Below are 15,440 nucleotides of genomic sequence, written 5' to 3' on the forward strand. Positions count from 1 at the left end.
GCTATGGAGCAATAATAGGACGATCAGGCCGGGTCGGGCCAAGCCGGGGCGGTGGATCGTGTCGACCCGGCACTTGGCGAAGCCAAGGCTCTCAAGTCGCTGGCTTGTTAAGCTGTGCTGAACCTACGCCAATCAACTTGCTCGACGCAACCGAACCCGCACTGTAGACTCGAGGTCGCACCGAACCGAGCCACGACTTGGGTTAGTTCTAAACTCGGATCAAGGCGAGCTACAAGCGGTAGACTGGCTAGGCCTGCATAGGTCCAACGAACGGTCTAACTTGGCTCAGACCTAAGTCTATTAAATTTCAAATTCAACTTAAACATTTAGAATAATTTAATTAAAAATAAAAAATAATTAGTAACATCACAAAACCATTGTTCATAAATTAAACATCAATAACTAGTATTTTTAAATTTAAAATTTTAGTAAATCGTGAATAATTTAAATCGATTCATTTAAACGTATTATAAGTTAGAGAAAATATATCAGAATAGATATATAATCAATAAGATAGATTGAAAATTATTGTTATGAATTAAAAATATTAATAAAGTCAATACTTCCAAATTAATAAATATAATTACTCAAAAAATTTAGAATAAATAAATAAAGTTCTAGAATATGTGAAAAACTTAGAAGACGGAGATATCAAAATATAATTAAAAAATCATTAGAATCAAAATGATAATAACAATTAATCTGGATTTTCATGGAATAAATCTAAATACCACAACAAATAATTCTAAAAATTATAGAATGATTTCTAAAAGTTATAAGCTTTTAATTATAAAAATATGAATTTATATTATAATAAAAAAATAAAGAATCGGAGAACCTGACGATTGCCTCACATCTCTTCAGTAGGATCCAAGTCTTGCTCTGAGAGGCTCTGCCAACGGAGGAGTCTTAATAGATTTAAGACTCATAATTTGAAAAATAATCTTTAATTAATTAAATAATATTTAATTTCTTAACTTAGTTATTTTAGGTTTAAAACTCTTTTTTAATCATCCTATCATCAAATTCAATTAAATAAATTAAATATTTTATTTGAGATAAAATAAATTTCTTAATTTCTTAATTAATTTTAAAATTACTCCTATTTTAAGATTTTTAATGACTACACTTCCTCACCATCCCGTGCGGCCGTCACGACGGGCCGGTTCGATTTCTCCTCTCTCTTTCCTCTTCGGTCAACTCGGAAAGGAGGCATTCACCACCATTATCATCATCCCGACCGCCTCCGCAGCCGCCATGGCTGCGGTTTCGGCGCTCTGCTGCGACTGAAGTGGTTGGTCAGCGGAGTGAAGGGCAGCAGGCCGCGGCTCCGAGTAGCTGCCGATATCTTGCCTAACACAATAGCAACGCCGGTATTGTGACCGGAGATGTTTGAGGAAATCCTCCTTTTCGGCCTTCTTGATAATAATAAAAGATCAAATTTCCTCTAATCATCAATCATCACAAATAGGACGGAGAGCAAACCTATCACTCAAATCTATGCCAAACCTGCGAAGAATACGACAAATACTCGTCCTTGATGGATGTACTCTTTGGCACCACCAAGGAAAAGGATGTCTTGGGCCATACGAAGTAGCAAGCAAGCAGGCATCACATGTGCCAAAGTGGGTTGGGTTGATGCCGGAGGCGAGGATTGGGCTCGTACGCCATCGACCAACGTATGTCGCCATCAAACCCATCCTCTATGGCGGGCGACCTGACGACAAGCAAACGATCATAGCATGAGGGAAGCAGTGGCATGGGGCGGGCCACAAATCGACGCCCCACAAGACGAAAGCAGCAGCAACACCACCACCACCACAAAAAGAATCGAGCCTTTGTGTCCACTGTGAGGCGAGGGAGCGGCGCGGAACAAGTAATTAAATTGACACGAAGCCACGAAATCGGCACACGCCCTCGTTCTTCCACGCTTACGACCGCAGCCACCCGTACGGTATCAACCAGAATTCTTCTTTATGGTCCATGGTAATCCGCCGCTCGACGGTGGATCTGGAATCGGGATCGGCGCCGCCGCCGGTGGCATCTTCTCGGTTCACCACCGCCAGCAGCAGAGTAGGAACCTGGGCGTGGCGGTCCCGGGCCTCGTCGGCTACCCGGCCGTCATGTCGTCCGAGGACGCCGCCAAGAAGGTCCGCAAGCCCTACACCGTAACCAAGTCCAGGGAGAGCTGGACTGAGCAAGAGCACGACAAGTTCATCGAGGCTCTCCAGCTGTGAGTCCTCCTCTTTCTCTCTCTCGTTGGCTTCTTGCGGTTCTTTCCGTGATTTGGTTTCATGTCCCTCGATCTTTTTCTTGCTGCTATCTTGATTTGGGACATCAAATTCTCGTTTTGAAATTGGGCGGAGTGGATTAAGATCAATTATTAGATGGTTTGTTTCTTGAATCCTTCATTTGTTTCTGCTAGCGCCTAATAATATAAAAGGATGGAACTTTCAAGAAATGGAACATTTAGTTGTATAACACTATAATAAGATTAAGCCTCTGGCATACTCTACAACATCCAGCTGTTGGCAATCTAGGTGCATAATTCTGATGCTTCTATCGAGGAAAACGAGAGTATTCATTCCTTTTTCCTTTTCAAGTTACTAGAATCACATCTGTTTCTTCATCCTAGCACAAAGTCAGCTGTTATAATATTTATAGTGGCCGGCCAAATGCTCTCTCCAATTGAATGTCGTTATATCTATCATATTTAATGATATACGGGGACATCGCAATGAATTACAATTGAAATTACACCTACGATTGTTAATTATGGCTCCCAAGTCGAATTGGAGGGATCTAATGTGATGATGCCAGTTTCTGTTCTTTGCATCATTTATAAGGGGGTCTTAGCTAAATGAGAGCATGGGCATACTTGAAAATTTTCCAGAATAAATTTTGGTGAAAAGAAGCTTATGGAATTTTCCTTCTTTTCCTGACTTGAGTTCATTTATGATCCTCGAGTTATTCGTTTGAGGTTTTGGTTGTTAAGCTCAATCATAGCAGGTTATAGTTGGCAAACACCATTTATGGAATCCCGGATTTCCGAAATCATGGACATTGAAGTATGTGGTTCACAACCGACCTTTTTTTTGAACAATTACTCAAGTCAGGGCTGATAAATCAACCTATGTTATCTTGGAGATCTTTGTGTATGTATGTACATATGTCTGTGTTGTAAATATTAGCAAATTGTAAATGGAGGACTTTGAAAAATACCATGTTTTGAACTTAATGGTAGGTGAAGTTTTAAACATCTTGATGACTTGAATATCTGTGAAATGATTGCATTTGACACCATCATACATGATATTTAACTGCACCGACTTCTACATGATATAACTCTAAATTGAGGGAAACCCACTTTGGTGGTCGTATTCTTCCCTTTTATGGAGAAACAACTCCTACATAGTTTGCAATATGGCGTGAAGTTACTCTTTATGACTTGTCTTCTGGCTTTCTGATTGGTGCAGTTTCGATCGTGATTGGAAAAAAATAGAAGCATTCGTTGGCTCAAAGACAGTTATCCAGGTAATTTAATGGATAATATTTTTGAGGAAGTATTGCGAGTTGATAGGTCCAAAATAATGCTACTTACGGGACAAAGTGAGGCTTGACAATGATTCTGTTAATATGCAACTTATATGCTTCAGCGTATTAGTGATTCTGTATACTTCATTTCATTGTGGGTAAGAGATGAACAATTCTCTCTTTGAATAAAATTAACTCTTGGAGGCTTGATACTTCTTTTTTCCATTATTTCTTGCTTGCTGTCTATATGTTCATGTGTGTATACTTCAATATGTTATGAGGGGATGCTATTTAAGTCTTAAGGTGTGAAATACATTCCCAGTGACACTTGTGCCACCATGAATTAGGCAAATAAGAGCAATGTAACATTTTATGGAATTACATGCTTAAAGAAGCATTACAATTATCTAGGAACACGAAAGAAAGGTTAAATGAATACTATATGCATTGCTCAACCAGGAAGGAATGATCTTGCAACAGACTTTTTTAAACAACAATTAGTCAGAGTTTATCTTCAGTAAGTTATAATTGATCTGTCTTGTTTATTTGGAAATGACTGTAGGAATTTACATTAAAAAAAAGAAAAAAGAATAAAGCTACATCAGTTTGCTCCATATCTTTCTGTTTCTCTCTTTGTTAATAATCATTAGTGTGTTTGATCTTTTTTATTTTCCATATACAACAACCCTCCCAGACCTTGTGTTGCCAGGACTCATGCATTGGCTGTAAAACTACACAGAAATTATTTATGCCCTGAATACTCGATTCATGACAATTTTTCTCTATGTTTTTATTATTCTTTCTTCAGACATAATAATAAGTGTGTTTGATCTTTTTTTTTCCATATCTTTTTCTTTAGTCCTTGTGTTGCCAGAATATCATGCATTGGCTGTAAAACTACCTGGAAATTTTTTATGCCCTGAATACTCGATTGCTGACAAATTTTCTATATGTTTTTATTATTCTTTCTTTGGACATAATAATAAGTGTGTTTGATCTTTTTTGTTCCATATCTTTTTCTAATAATTTTTCTATCCATGACAATTTTGCTCCAGATCTTTTCTGTTTTTCTCTTTGTTAATAATCATAAGTGTGTTTGATCTTTTCTTTTTTCATATACAACAACCCTCCTGGATCTTGTGTTGCCAGAATCTCATGCATTGGCTGTAAAACTACCCAGAAATTTTTTATACTCTGAATACTTGATCCATGACAATTTTTCTCTGTGTCTAATTTTACCCAAGGAAATTTTGTTTTTCCTTGGTATCTTCATTATATTGTTTCTGACATTTTGGGCCTACGTAAAGCATTAAACGTGACACAGATAGAGCATGCCAATAGGGAATCAATCAGTTAGCTGACAAGGCTGCTGGGCTTGGCAGGTCTTTTTTTCCCCATTTTTTTGTGATGGGGCAGATCCCAGATCTGCTCGATACATTTTGAATGACTAAGTAATACAGTTTTCTTTGAGATTCAAAAAAAAAAAAAATCCTCAAGGCTTTCTCTCCCCTATGGGTCTCCCACAAGAATCCCTTTCAAAGCATGCTCCTACATGGCAACTGTTAGGCTATTTCCTGGGAAAAATCCCCTTTCATCAGTTTTAAGTCAACCCTTTATTCAATGTTTAAAGCTCATTTTCCTTGGTCTTCTCTGCTTGTGATCCAATTTCCTTCTGCTTCTCCCAGTCTTAATAACTTAAATGAGTAATTACATCTTTGATCTGGAGAAACTTATGTTAGTTCAGCCTTAAATATTAAAAGGAGACCGCAGAATGCCGGAAATGACATTCTCTTTGATCTTGATTGACCAAAATTTGTCTCCTTAGGGATGGTGTAGACTAGAGGAAGGAGGTCAACTGTCAGAATGATAGAGTATTATTGATTGTAAAGATTAATTTTACATCAGGCCACATGCTATAAGTTTGGTTATCTGTTTAAATCAGGTATAGTGATATATTCTTTCTGTTTGCTGAACCTTGATTGTGTAACAAAATAAGTTCATTCTGAATAGGACCTTTTCGTGACCCAGAAATCATTAGTTTATTAATGTTTTCATATGATTTTCTATATTTGTGTTTAAATTGAATTAGTTTGATTTGTATCAGTCTTTTGGATTAGTCTTAAATAGTTCATTTAGAATTTTATTTGATTCTAGTCATTGTTCTTTGGAAAATTTTGCTTCTCTGCATGCATGTTTTATGTAAGATTAAGGACTCAGGTATCCTCTTCTAGGTATATGTTGGTTTTAGGAAGTTGTTAAGTAATTTGGGAGGATATATCGAGGACCCAGGCATCCTCTTTTTTGTATATTTTAGGTTTAGGAAGTTTTTGAGTAAGATGGGGAAATAGGAGTCTTTAGTTACATATGTTTATAGGATTCGAAAGGGAAGTCTTCTTTCATTGTCATGTTAAGTCTTCAGCAAGTATTTAGAGGGTCTTTAGGCTGAAATGATGTTGATGTATGTGAATTGTTCAAAATAGTTGTTTTAGCTGCATGCCTTTCTATTAATCCCTCTTCTTATTCTTCTTTGTATCTTTTTCCTATCTCGACCATCTAAACATTATTCTTTTGCTCTTTCTTTCAATTTTCCACCGCAAATTTTTTGCTAATATTTTCCTTGATACTGTCAATTAGATCAGTCCAGATATGTTGATTATGTATCTTTGTTGTAGCCTCTGGATCAATGAGACCACATCAATGTTGTAATCAAGGCTAGGTTAAATATAGAATTTGATGACTGCTTCTCTGTGTCCTCTGTTTTTGCTCCAGAATAGGTTATGTAATTAATGTGAGAAACAAAAAGCTGTATGAAAATTATAAAGATGGTGAATCTGGTTGTTGCTAATTTTCTTCTTAATGTAGCCCAAACACTGTAGAGCTTGCTAGTATTTTGAGCTAATCATTTTGTCCTTGTGCCTTCATAAATTTTTGGAAAATCTATGTTGGTAGAAGTTGTGATGGATTTCTCTGTATCACAATTAGAAAAAAGTTGAGAGCTAATTATATTTATACTTGTGACAATTCAAATAAGATTATAACTTACATATGCAGATAAGGAGTCATGCACAGAAGTACTTTTTAAAGGTTCAAAAGAATGGAACTGGTGCACATGTCCCACCCCCTCGGCCCAAGCGTAAAGCAGCTCATCCATATCCACAGAAAGCCTCTAAAAATGGTTAGACACAATTGACTGAAAGTTTCTTTCATGTGGTTATGTGGATAATCCAATAGCATATTCTGAAACCTTGCAGTTCCTCTGCTAGTTCACCCAAGTACATTGCAAGCTTCATTTTTGCTTGAACAAGGCTATGGTCATGGGGCAGATTCATCTACAAAGTCTAGAAACTCCTTTGCAGGTGCAAAGTTCTCTTCCTAGGTGTACCTTCTTCATTCTGTTAGTTCATTACATCAATCAATTGTAGTTTATTCATCAGTAAGTAAAGGGATCACACTTACAGTTAATGTTTTGATGGTCTTTCAAGTTTCAACTATACATTTTAATTGAAGCTATCAATATGCAGATAATAAAAGGTCTAGAGGAGCTATTGTAGTTGATAATTGCCATTCAAATAGCACTAAAAGCCCTCGTGGATCTCAGCCAAATTATGAGGATAACGATAAAGCGAACCAAATCTCATCACATAATGGTAAGTGGCTTTCTGCATGAATTAGATAATTCTATAAAAGTATTGTTCCAGAGGTTTGATCTCATATGCTAGTGTTATATTGCAAACATAATATGACACCATTTAGTTTCTTTCTTGAAATGCTTTCTAAAGGTTCTACCCTTCACAGCTTTCAATTGTTGAAAATCTGAGCTGTCCCCACTTGGAATGGTACATAGCATGAACAAAAATTAGACAAATTTATAAAAACTATTTCTATGGTTTGCAATGGCATACATGGTATTTTCTTTTATGGAATGTAAAAGGAATATCATGGTACCCATCCCTGACATCAGACGTTATTCAGCCAACATCATTGTATCGGAGAACTGTTCACTGATATCACATGATGTATTTCCTTGGAGGTTATTCAAGACCAGCTTTGAGTAATAGTTCATAAAGGCAAAGCCGTAAGGCTAGAACTGCCTAAGTGGACTACGTGGAGAAACTCATAGCTAAAACATACTTTTAAATTATGACATGCATATGCTTCATAGGGAAAATCCTAAATTTTAACTATATAGATTTGAAAGCTTGATTTGTTTAAATTTATCATAAACTGATGTCATGTGAAGTTGTCATAACCACTGTCTCGAAGCTTACCTAGTTTACAGTATTGGTTTGCTAGGTGCCTGTATAGGGTCTTGTGTCATTTGGAGACTGTGCTGACATGCCCTAACATGTGATTGGTTTTCACAAGTGATATAAGGCCCATGCCAGCTTGTGCCAGTCAATATGAAGCAATCTGCTCAAGGAAGATATTGTAGGACATGGAACTTTAGTTCCGACCAATATGTTCTAACTTCTAACCCACCCAAGGACCATTGTGGCACCATACATGACAGCATGATTCTTAGTGTCACACTTGCATATATTGTGGTTTGCTTCTTTGTGCGTTATCAAATAAGTTTCCTTCACATTGGATGAGTTCATTCACTCGGTGTAGACACTACAACAGCTTACATAAATGGGAGGGCCCAGCACCTTCTGGTGCAGGTTTGGGGAGCGTTAATGCATAGAGCTATAGCCTTGTAAACGTAGAGCTTGTTTTCATGCATCTGCATATTCTGCCTAATGTGGATCTGGAGGTCTGAAAATAGATTTTTGTAACATAGTGCCAAACCCCTGTATACTGTCATCAATGTTGCAAGTTCCAACACCTGGTATTTCAAGTTCACAATGGAGTTGTTTCACTGTGTTGTATTCAGAACTTTGTTAATGTCATCATTAAAATGCTATGAATATTCAATTTCCTTTTCTTATCTGCTTCATCTTCTCTTTGTCCATATGATGATATGAACCATGGCTTTTACTTATATATATTTTTTCCATATGAAGTTATGCCAGACTTCGTTCAGATATACAACTTTTTAGGCAGCGTTTTTGATCCAAGCACAAGTTGTCATTTACAGAAGCTAAAAGAGATGGACCCTCTTGATGTTCAAACGGTATGCAACTTACAACTATCAGATTCCATCTGCTTTTCCATACTTGTCTGGACAGAAGCTTCAAAGCGTGCCTAGTTATTCATGTTATGTGATTAACTTTATTATCCTAGATCAATATTGATTATGATTGTCATTAGAGTTCTTTAACTCTGAAGAGTGTGTAACAGAAATTATTGATACTTAATTTCCAATCCGAACAATAGTTCCAAAATCGTGCATATTTGGGAATCTATAATTGAGTTTTGTTAGGTAGTGTTGAAGGTTGGACTGTCTTAAGTTGATTTGGATGAAAGCCTAACCACATATGCACGTTTTAGAATGGTAAATTATTTAAGTATTCTTTTTCTGATTATTTTCCAAGGATGAATTATTGTGGGATTTCTTTTTCTTGCTTGTATGGCCACACAAGTTTGGTAGGTTCTCTTGCATCTTGGTTGTACTTATCTTTTACACAAAATATTATAACAAATAAATACAAGATAAGGATATTTATAGCAATATCTGAGATTTTGAAGGGTAACTAGGAATGACCACTTTAGTTAATAAAATTGAAGACTATTGTTGAAATTTGAAACCATGTACAAGTTATAAATCTATGTTAATTATTAATTGAAGTCAAAAGTATTCTGAGATTTTGAAAGAACTCCAAAAAGATTTAGTGCTAGGTCATCTAAATTAAGAGTTTGGTTGACTGTACAATTAAGGCCAAGTGAAATATGACACTCGTGCTTTATTTTGTGCTTATTTAAAGTTAAGTATATGAGATCATATGATTCATATCTGCTTCTCCTCAATATGTTTAGGCTGTATATACTGTGATCCATAGCATAGTTAAATGCTATCCAGCACGTGATGTTGAATAAGCAATTCTTAGTGCAAGCTTAGCCTTTAGATAGGTACATTAATTTACCTTTTAAATCCTATTAAGTTTCTTATTTGGTGAATGAACTACCATTGAAGAGAAGCAATTAAATTTTGATTATTTGGCATTCCTCTTCTCCATTAATTTTTTATCATCTTTTATCCAGTAAATGATCTCATGGTCTAAAATGTGTCACACATTGTTGTTTATGTTATTTTACCTCTGCTAAAAAGTATCGATAGTGTTGTATGTAAGGACTGCAATATTAACTCCATAAAAATTTCTGCTTTTCTTCCTCTTGCTTTGTAGTCTAATTAACTTTCTTACTGGTTTAGTAAATACTTTGCATCCTACATGATGCCATTAAATTTAGTCTCAACTTATATATGTGCTCTTTTAAGGTTTCCATGTTGTGTTATGAAATTGCTCCTTCAAATGTTTATAAATATTGTTTAAATATTTCTCTGTTGGGGAAAAGACTAACTGTTTTTATCATTTTCTAGGTTTTACTGTTAATGAGAAATCTCTCCATCAATTTGACTAATCCTGATTTTGAAGACCATGTAAATCTCTTCTCTATGGCCAGTTTTTCTGTGTTCAGAAAACTAGATCTCTTTATTTCAGTTCATACATCTGTTACTGCCATGCATATTTGGAGTATATCATTTTTATTGGGAAATCCAGCTTAGACGCCATGGCTGTGGCCATCATATCATGTGTTCACCAAAGTACCTAATCTTACATTTGAGCATTGCATGTGGCTCGTCCATGTTGCCCATGGCACAGGGTGGCAACCTGAAATGTGCTTCTTGATGGTATTCTTATATGTTCCAACCAAGAACAAAATTTTTATAAGTGCCACATACATACATACAAACATACATACATATATATATATATATATATATATATATATATATATATATATATATATATATATATATATATATATATATATATATATATATATATATATATATATATATGTCTCTTGCATGAAGCACATGACTGGTTAGTCCTAAATGGATGGCATGAGTTAGCTTAAGCTCTTGGGTTATATAGGTGTTCAATTACCTATATTAATGCTTGCTTATTTGATGTACTTGTAGAAGGTATATCTTCCCCGAGTTTAATTGATTCTATTGAAGGCTTAAAACCATTGGTTTAGCTTAGATGGCAAATGGTAAACTATTACTGAGTTATTGATTAAGCAGAATGAAAAGGATTATGCAGGTGTTCCCAAACAATTAAGCAGAATGAATGGGCTATGTTGGCATTCCCAAACAAAGTCATATCAGTCATTAGATAACCTGAAAAGCTAGTGGTTTGCTTGAGCTGTTGCAATAGTGTGTAGTTCATTATATTTGAAAAATGCTATAAAACACTTGGCATGAGAATTGTTAAATTTCTAAGATTGCATGATTCAATCCATTAGAATGTGATGTGTATATACAAAAAAATTGAATAGGTGTTACTTTTAGCTGTTTTAGGAGAGAATTGTGACCCAATTTAATGGAAACTTCACATGAGCAGGAGTTTGCTATAAACACATCAGATTGATTAGTTCCATAAGGCTATGATTTTGGAAAAAATAATGTTAAATGTATGATATTGCTCATTATCTAATAGTTTAGGCTTGTGTTGTAGTAGCGTAAACTGCCTATGTTAATTCTTGCCTTGTTAAGTTTATTTCCCAGAAATATATCTCCCTACTAGTTCACTCATGAGAATGTTTTAGTGTTGTATGAAATGACATTTCTCTATTATATTGCAAAATCCTACTTAGGAGGTATGGCTTCTGGTGCATGGACTATTTTCAATGCCACGAATACATTGTGATATTCAACCTGATGTACAGCCACAATATTACGTATAACTTTATCTCTGAAACTCTTAAAGTTTTATATCTTTGTTATAAGTAAGTAAATTTTCATCTCCTACTCCATCTGGAGATCATTATAGAAGTGGATGGGTCTTGTCTCAAGTTTCAAGCTGTATATGGAAAGTCAAGATACAATCTTTTTCATTTACACTAAAACAGAACCTATTACTACATGCAGTTACAATTTATATGGAAAGTTTAGATACAATCTTTTGTATTTACATTTCTATTAAACTTATTACATCAAATGACAGTTTGTTTCATGCAGATAAGGTTACTTGTGTATGATTCTGACCTAGTAGAATTTAAAGCAGCCAGTGCTGACAAGTTACTTATCACCAAGTAACATTTGTAATTCTCTATACATGTAAGCTCAACTTATTGTAAGCTTCTGATGTTTCTTTTTTTCTTATTTATCAAGTGAAAGGAAACATGTGTTTCTAAATGATAAATGTGCATATTTCAGGGTGAAAGGTAAATGATGGTTTGATTACCAAACCTTTCACATAGAAAGATGTTTGACCGTCTATACTTTTCTCAAGGGAGAATTATTAGCTCTGCAGTCGACAAAGTGGAACTGTAGGTTTCATTCCACAGACAAAGCCTTGCTATTGGTGTATATAAACAATCACATCGGAAGTGGTTATGGTGATGTTCCTCTGCTTCACATTCCAACGTCTGGAGGTATTTCTTACTGCGACTTTAGTTATGAGAACTATGTAGTTCATGATATATGTCTTGCAGACATAATGTTACCCTATCCTGTACCCATGTGCTTGTTAAATAGTCTGTTCATAGATCAACTGGTTTAAAGCCTTAAATAGTTGTTTTTTGAGGTATTTAGGGAACCATCATTTGTGCTCAAAGAGCTTTCTGTAATTGTATCGTGTTAGATTCTGGTTTTGAATTTTGCAGCGATAGTTCTTCACACTGGTTGCACAGCAAAATTTGCTCATCAAAACATAGTTAGCTTTTCTACTGAATATCCATTAGTCATACTACATACCATAGATTTCCAGCAAGGCACTAAAAAGTCAGCCTTGATAATTATACTTTTTGTATCAGTTTTGCCGACTTGTTCGAAACATCAGATGCATAGGCTTCAGCCCCATGTACATTTTCAATTCTGTGATATGATCATCAAGTTGACAGTGTTTACAATTGTGCATTCATGCATAATGAAGAGTGAATCAGAGGTTTATCTAGTCTTATTTTTTTGTCACAATTTTTAAAATTTGATTTATGATCCCTTTCTGAAAATGTAGTAAACTGACATATATGTGTTGGCAGGCCTCACTACTATGTTATCAGCATCAGTTCTTGTAACATTGGCAAAGATCTAGCTCATGGAATTGTTTGTGAAATGCCTTCTGTGAAGTCTACTCTCGTTATTCCCGAGTTCACAGCCATCTGAGCCATACTGCAAATTCTTGACAGGGCTGTTCCTGAGATGAATCACAACTACTGATGCTTATAATAGATAATGTTGCAAGTTAAATCCAAACCATTTCTGTTTTTAAGGGAAGAAATGTCTCGTTCTCAGTTGTTGGCTCTGCTACTGTCCATTTCGAGGACAGGAAACCCGATGTGCACACTGCAGATTCCTTAATACCTTATGTTCCTTATCAACTGAGGGTAATTCATGAGGTAATTTATCATGGTAAGATGTTTAAATTTCCTAAGCACCTTATGGAAAAGTCTTTGGGATGGTCTTCAACCTTTCATATGATCTTTCGACTTATTTAGTCATAAGAGCGTAAATTATCCTCTCCCATTAGCTTTCATATTCAAAATATTTTTTATTTATCACACATAGGATTTCTCTTTGTGTGGCTTTTGTGAGTTTTTGTTAACTTCAATTGGTTTAGAAGAATTCAAAATCTGGTTTGCCTTATGTTGAACGCCAAGTGTTGGTGTGTCACATAATCTCACAAAGTCATGATCATCATAAAAGGGGTGATGGATGACTTTCATCAGAAGAACATTACATCAAATTTGTCCTTGAGAAGATATAAATTTAATAGGAATTAGACAACATTGATTAACAAAGAATAGTAATTTTATTTTCTCATGTTATTTATAGGGTGTGGTTTAGGTTTTAATTTTATTCTTTCGAGTATTCATATGGATATAAAATATATATATATATATATATATATATATATATATATAAAGTATTAATAATTATCATTTTCATTAGTCTAGTGGTCTTCATCACTAGTGACTTCTAGAGATATATGAGTTGATTCCTTTTCAAACATCTTATTATTTTCGAGATCATTTTTTATTGTGAAAGTCTCTTGATGGACATTGATATGCGAACTGTCTCGACTTATGATAGCTAGAGCAACTAACAGAATTATTGCTTTATCTTTTATTGAATCAATAATAATTTTTTCTTTATTATCATGGTGATGTACGATGGTTGGATCACTAAATCGAGTCTGAATAGATGTAGTGTTGGAAATTTTAGAAGGTTTGTCATTTTCAATATCTCCTCAACTTGAGAACTAAACCTTATAGGAATATGAATCACACTCTAAGGTCATATTATGTGTATTTCAGAGAATTAAGAACATGTAGGATTAATTTTTTTTGTATTTCAGGTTTAAAGAACATGTAGGATTAACTTTTTTATATTTCAGGTTTTAGTGCAGTGCCAAATCGTGAGATGGTTTAATAGGTGGTTTTCTTGAAGGTCACATCCAACCATCAGTTTATTAAACTTGTTAATGTTCTCAGCTATAGACATTATTTTGGTGCAATGATCTAAAGTTGATCTATCACATGTAGTTGATAGTATATAGAGATATTGTTTTCTTTTAGTTTTTCTTTCATTTCATCTAATATGCTATCAAAGTTTGGCATACATGTTGAATTTGTTTTTTATTTTCAATATTGGTCTAATAGAGTTTGGCTTGACTTATAAGTTTCATTTTATGATTCGGTGGCATTGGTTATTTTCATGCATGCTCGTTGTACATATGTCATGGTAGCGCAAAGGGTGGAGTAGGAGGCCTTTCATATATTATTTCATATTTGTACTCAAAATATTATTTTACAGTGATTTATAGGATTGTTAATGTTTTGAATGTGATTTTGCTCTTGGTCCAATTTTTTATCTGCCTTTTGTATGATTTGAGCTTATTATTATTGTCCTGAGTTGGTTCTAAGGCCTTTGATATTTTAGCCTTTTTAATATATTATCATTTGCCCAAGCAAACCTTTTGTTGAGAATACACATAAGTTGATTTGTTTTTCTATCGGTTTCTTCAAGAGATCATAATAAGTTTACCCACTTCTATCAAACATGATGAGGAAACATGCTTTAATATCAAATATAATGTTGGACAACCTAAGGGAAGGCATAATATAACGAAAGAATTGAGTTGGGGTGGATAATAAATTACAAAAAGCTAAAACCGAGAGAAAAGAGGTGAGAAAAATATGATTGGCGGATATATTAATTAAAATAATATAAGTATTAAAATTTAATATAGATTAAGAGGAGGGCTTTGAGACATTCTTATTATCGGCTTTTCATGTTAGGAGGTTTATCTATACGTCCTCATTATAAGTTAGATTAGCATAGGAGAGGAAGACGAGAATAGATCTCGACTTGCTCCGAGGCTTCTGACTCATGTTGGGAAAAAATTTTGTCTAGCATTATTCACACATTACGTGGAAAATAATGCTCTTATTCATTTAAAAATTAATCATCACGTTACAATTCTTAACCTTTTTATATAGGCCCTAAATAGAAAAAAAAAATGTAATTAAAAAGGAAGAAAATTATTTCAACTTGACATAACTAACTTGTTAATAGTAATACATCTATTAGATCACTATAAGTTAATCTTAATCTTAGTTCATTTTCGATGTATGACTAATCGAGATATTATAAAAATTAAATCATATCAATAAAATTTAAATATTATATTCAACCATCTTTTGAAAAAAGACAAAACTTTTAGAATTATCCTATAAAATAATATTCCTTCTTGTGAATGTTGCATTTTGTTTGTTGTTTTTGCAAACTTTCATGTGTA

At 34.5% G+C, this 15,440-nt stretch overlaps 1 protein-coding gene across 4 annotated transcripts; it reads left to right on the forward strand.

Annotated features, from left to right (window-relative positions):
• Window positions 1–1,740: 1,740 nt before the first annotated feature.
• LOC103976269 (protein REVEILLE 6) lies at window positions 1,741–12,920 on the forward strand. 4 transcript variants are annotated; one of them, XM_009391490.3, is made up of 10 exons: window positions 1,741–2,233; window positions 3,477–3,534; window positions 6,586–6,709; window positions 6,786–6,890; window positions 7,056–7,181; window positions 8,538–8,647; window positions 10,013–10,072; window positions 11,660–11,758; window positions 11,858–12,075; window positions 12,682–12,920. In XM_009391490.3, the coding sequence occupies exons 1-8, from the start codon at window positions 1,977–1,979 to the stop codon at window positions 11,735–11,737; spliced, it is 918 nt and encodes a 305-aa protein (XP_009389765.1). In that variant the 5' UTR covers window positions 1,741–1,976; the 3' UTR covers window positions 11,738–11,758; window positions 11,858–12,075; window positions 12,682–12,920. The 4 variants fall into 4 exon arrangements, with proteins under 4 accessions (XP_009389765.1, XP_009389751.2, XP_065031813.1 ...); XM_065175741.1 differs by lacking the exon at window positions 12,682–12,920 and having other exon boundaries at window positions 1,789–2,233; window positions 6,798–6,890; window positions 11,858–11,998; XM_009391476.3 differs by lacking the exons at window positions 11,858–12,075; window positions 12,682–12,920 and having other exon boundaries at window positions 11,646–11,741.
• The last annotated feature ends 2,520 nt before the right edge of the window (window positions 12,921–15,440 follow it).

This window comes from Musa acuminata, chromosome BXJ1-4, assembly GCF_036884655.1.
Source record: "Musa acuminata AAA Group cultivar baxijiao chromosome BXJ1-4, Cavendish_Baxijiao_AAA, whole genome shotgun sequence".
Lineage (NCBI taxonomy): Eukaryota > Viridiplantae > Streptophyta > Magnoliopsida > Zingiberales > Musaceae > Musa > Musa acuminata.

Bases quoted from the DNA above. Each gene is read 5' to 3' on its own strand.
- LOC103976269 (XM_009391490.3), top strand. From the start codon at position 1,977: ATGGTCCATGGTAATCCGCCGCTCGACGGTGGATCTGGAATCGGGATC. The intron at 3,535-6,585 runs GTAATTTAATGG...TTACATATGCAG, and splicing joins GCTCAAAGACAGTTATCCAG to ATAAGGAGTCATGCACAGAA. The intron at 8,648-10,012 runs GTATGCAACTTA...ATCATTTTCTAG, and splicing joins ACCCTCTTGATGTTCAAACG to GTTTTACTGTTAATGAGAAA.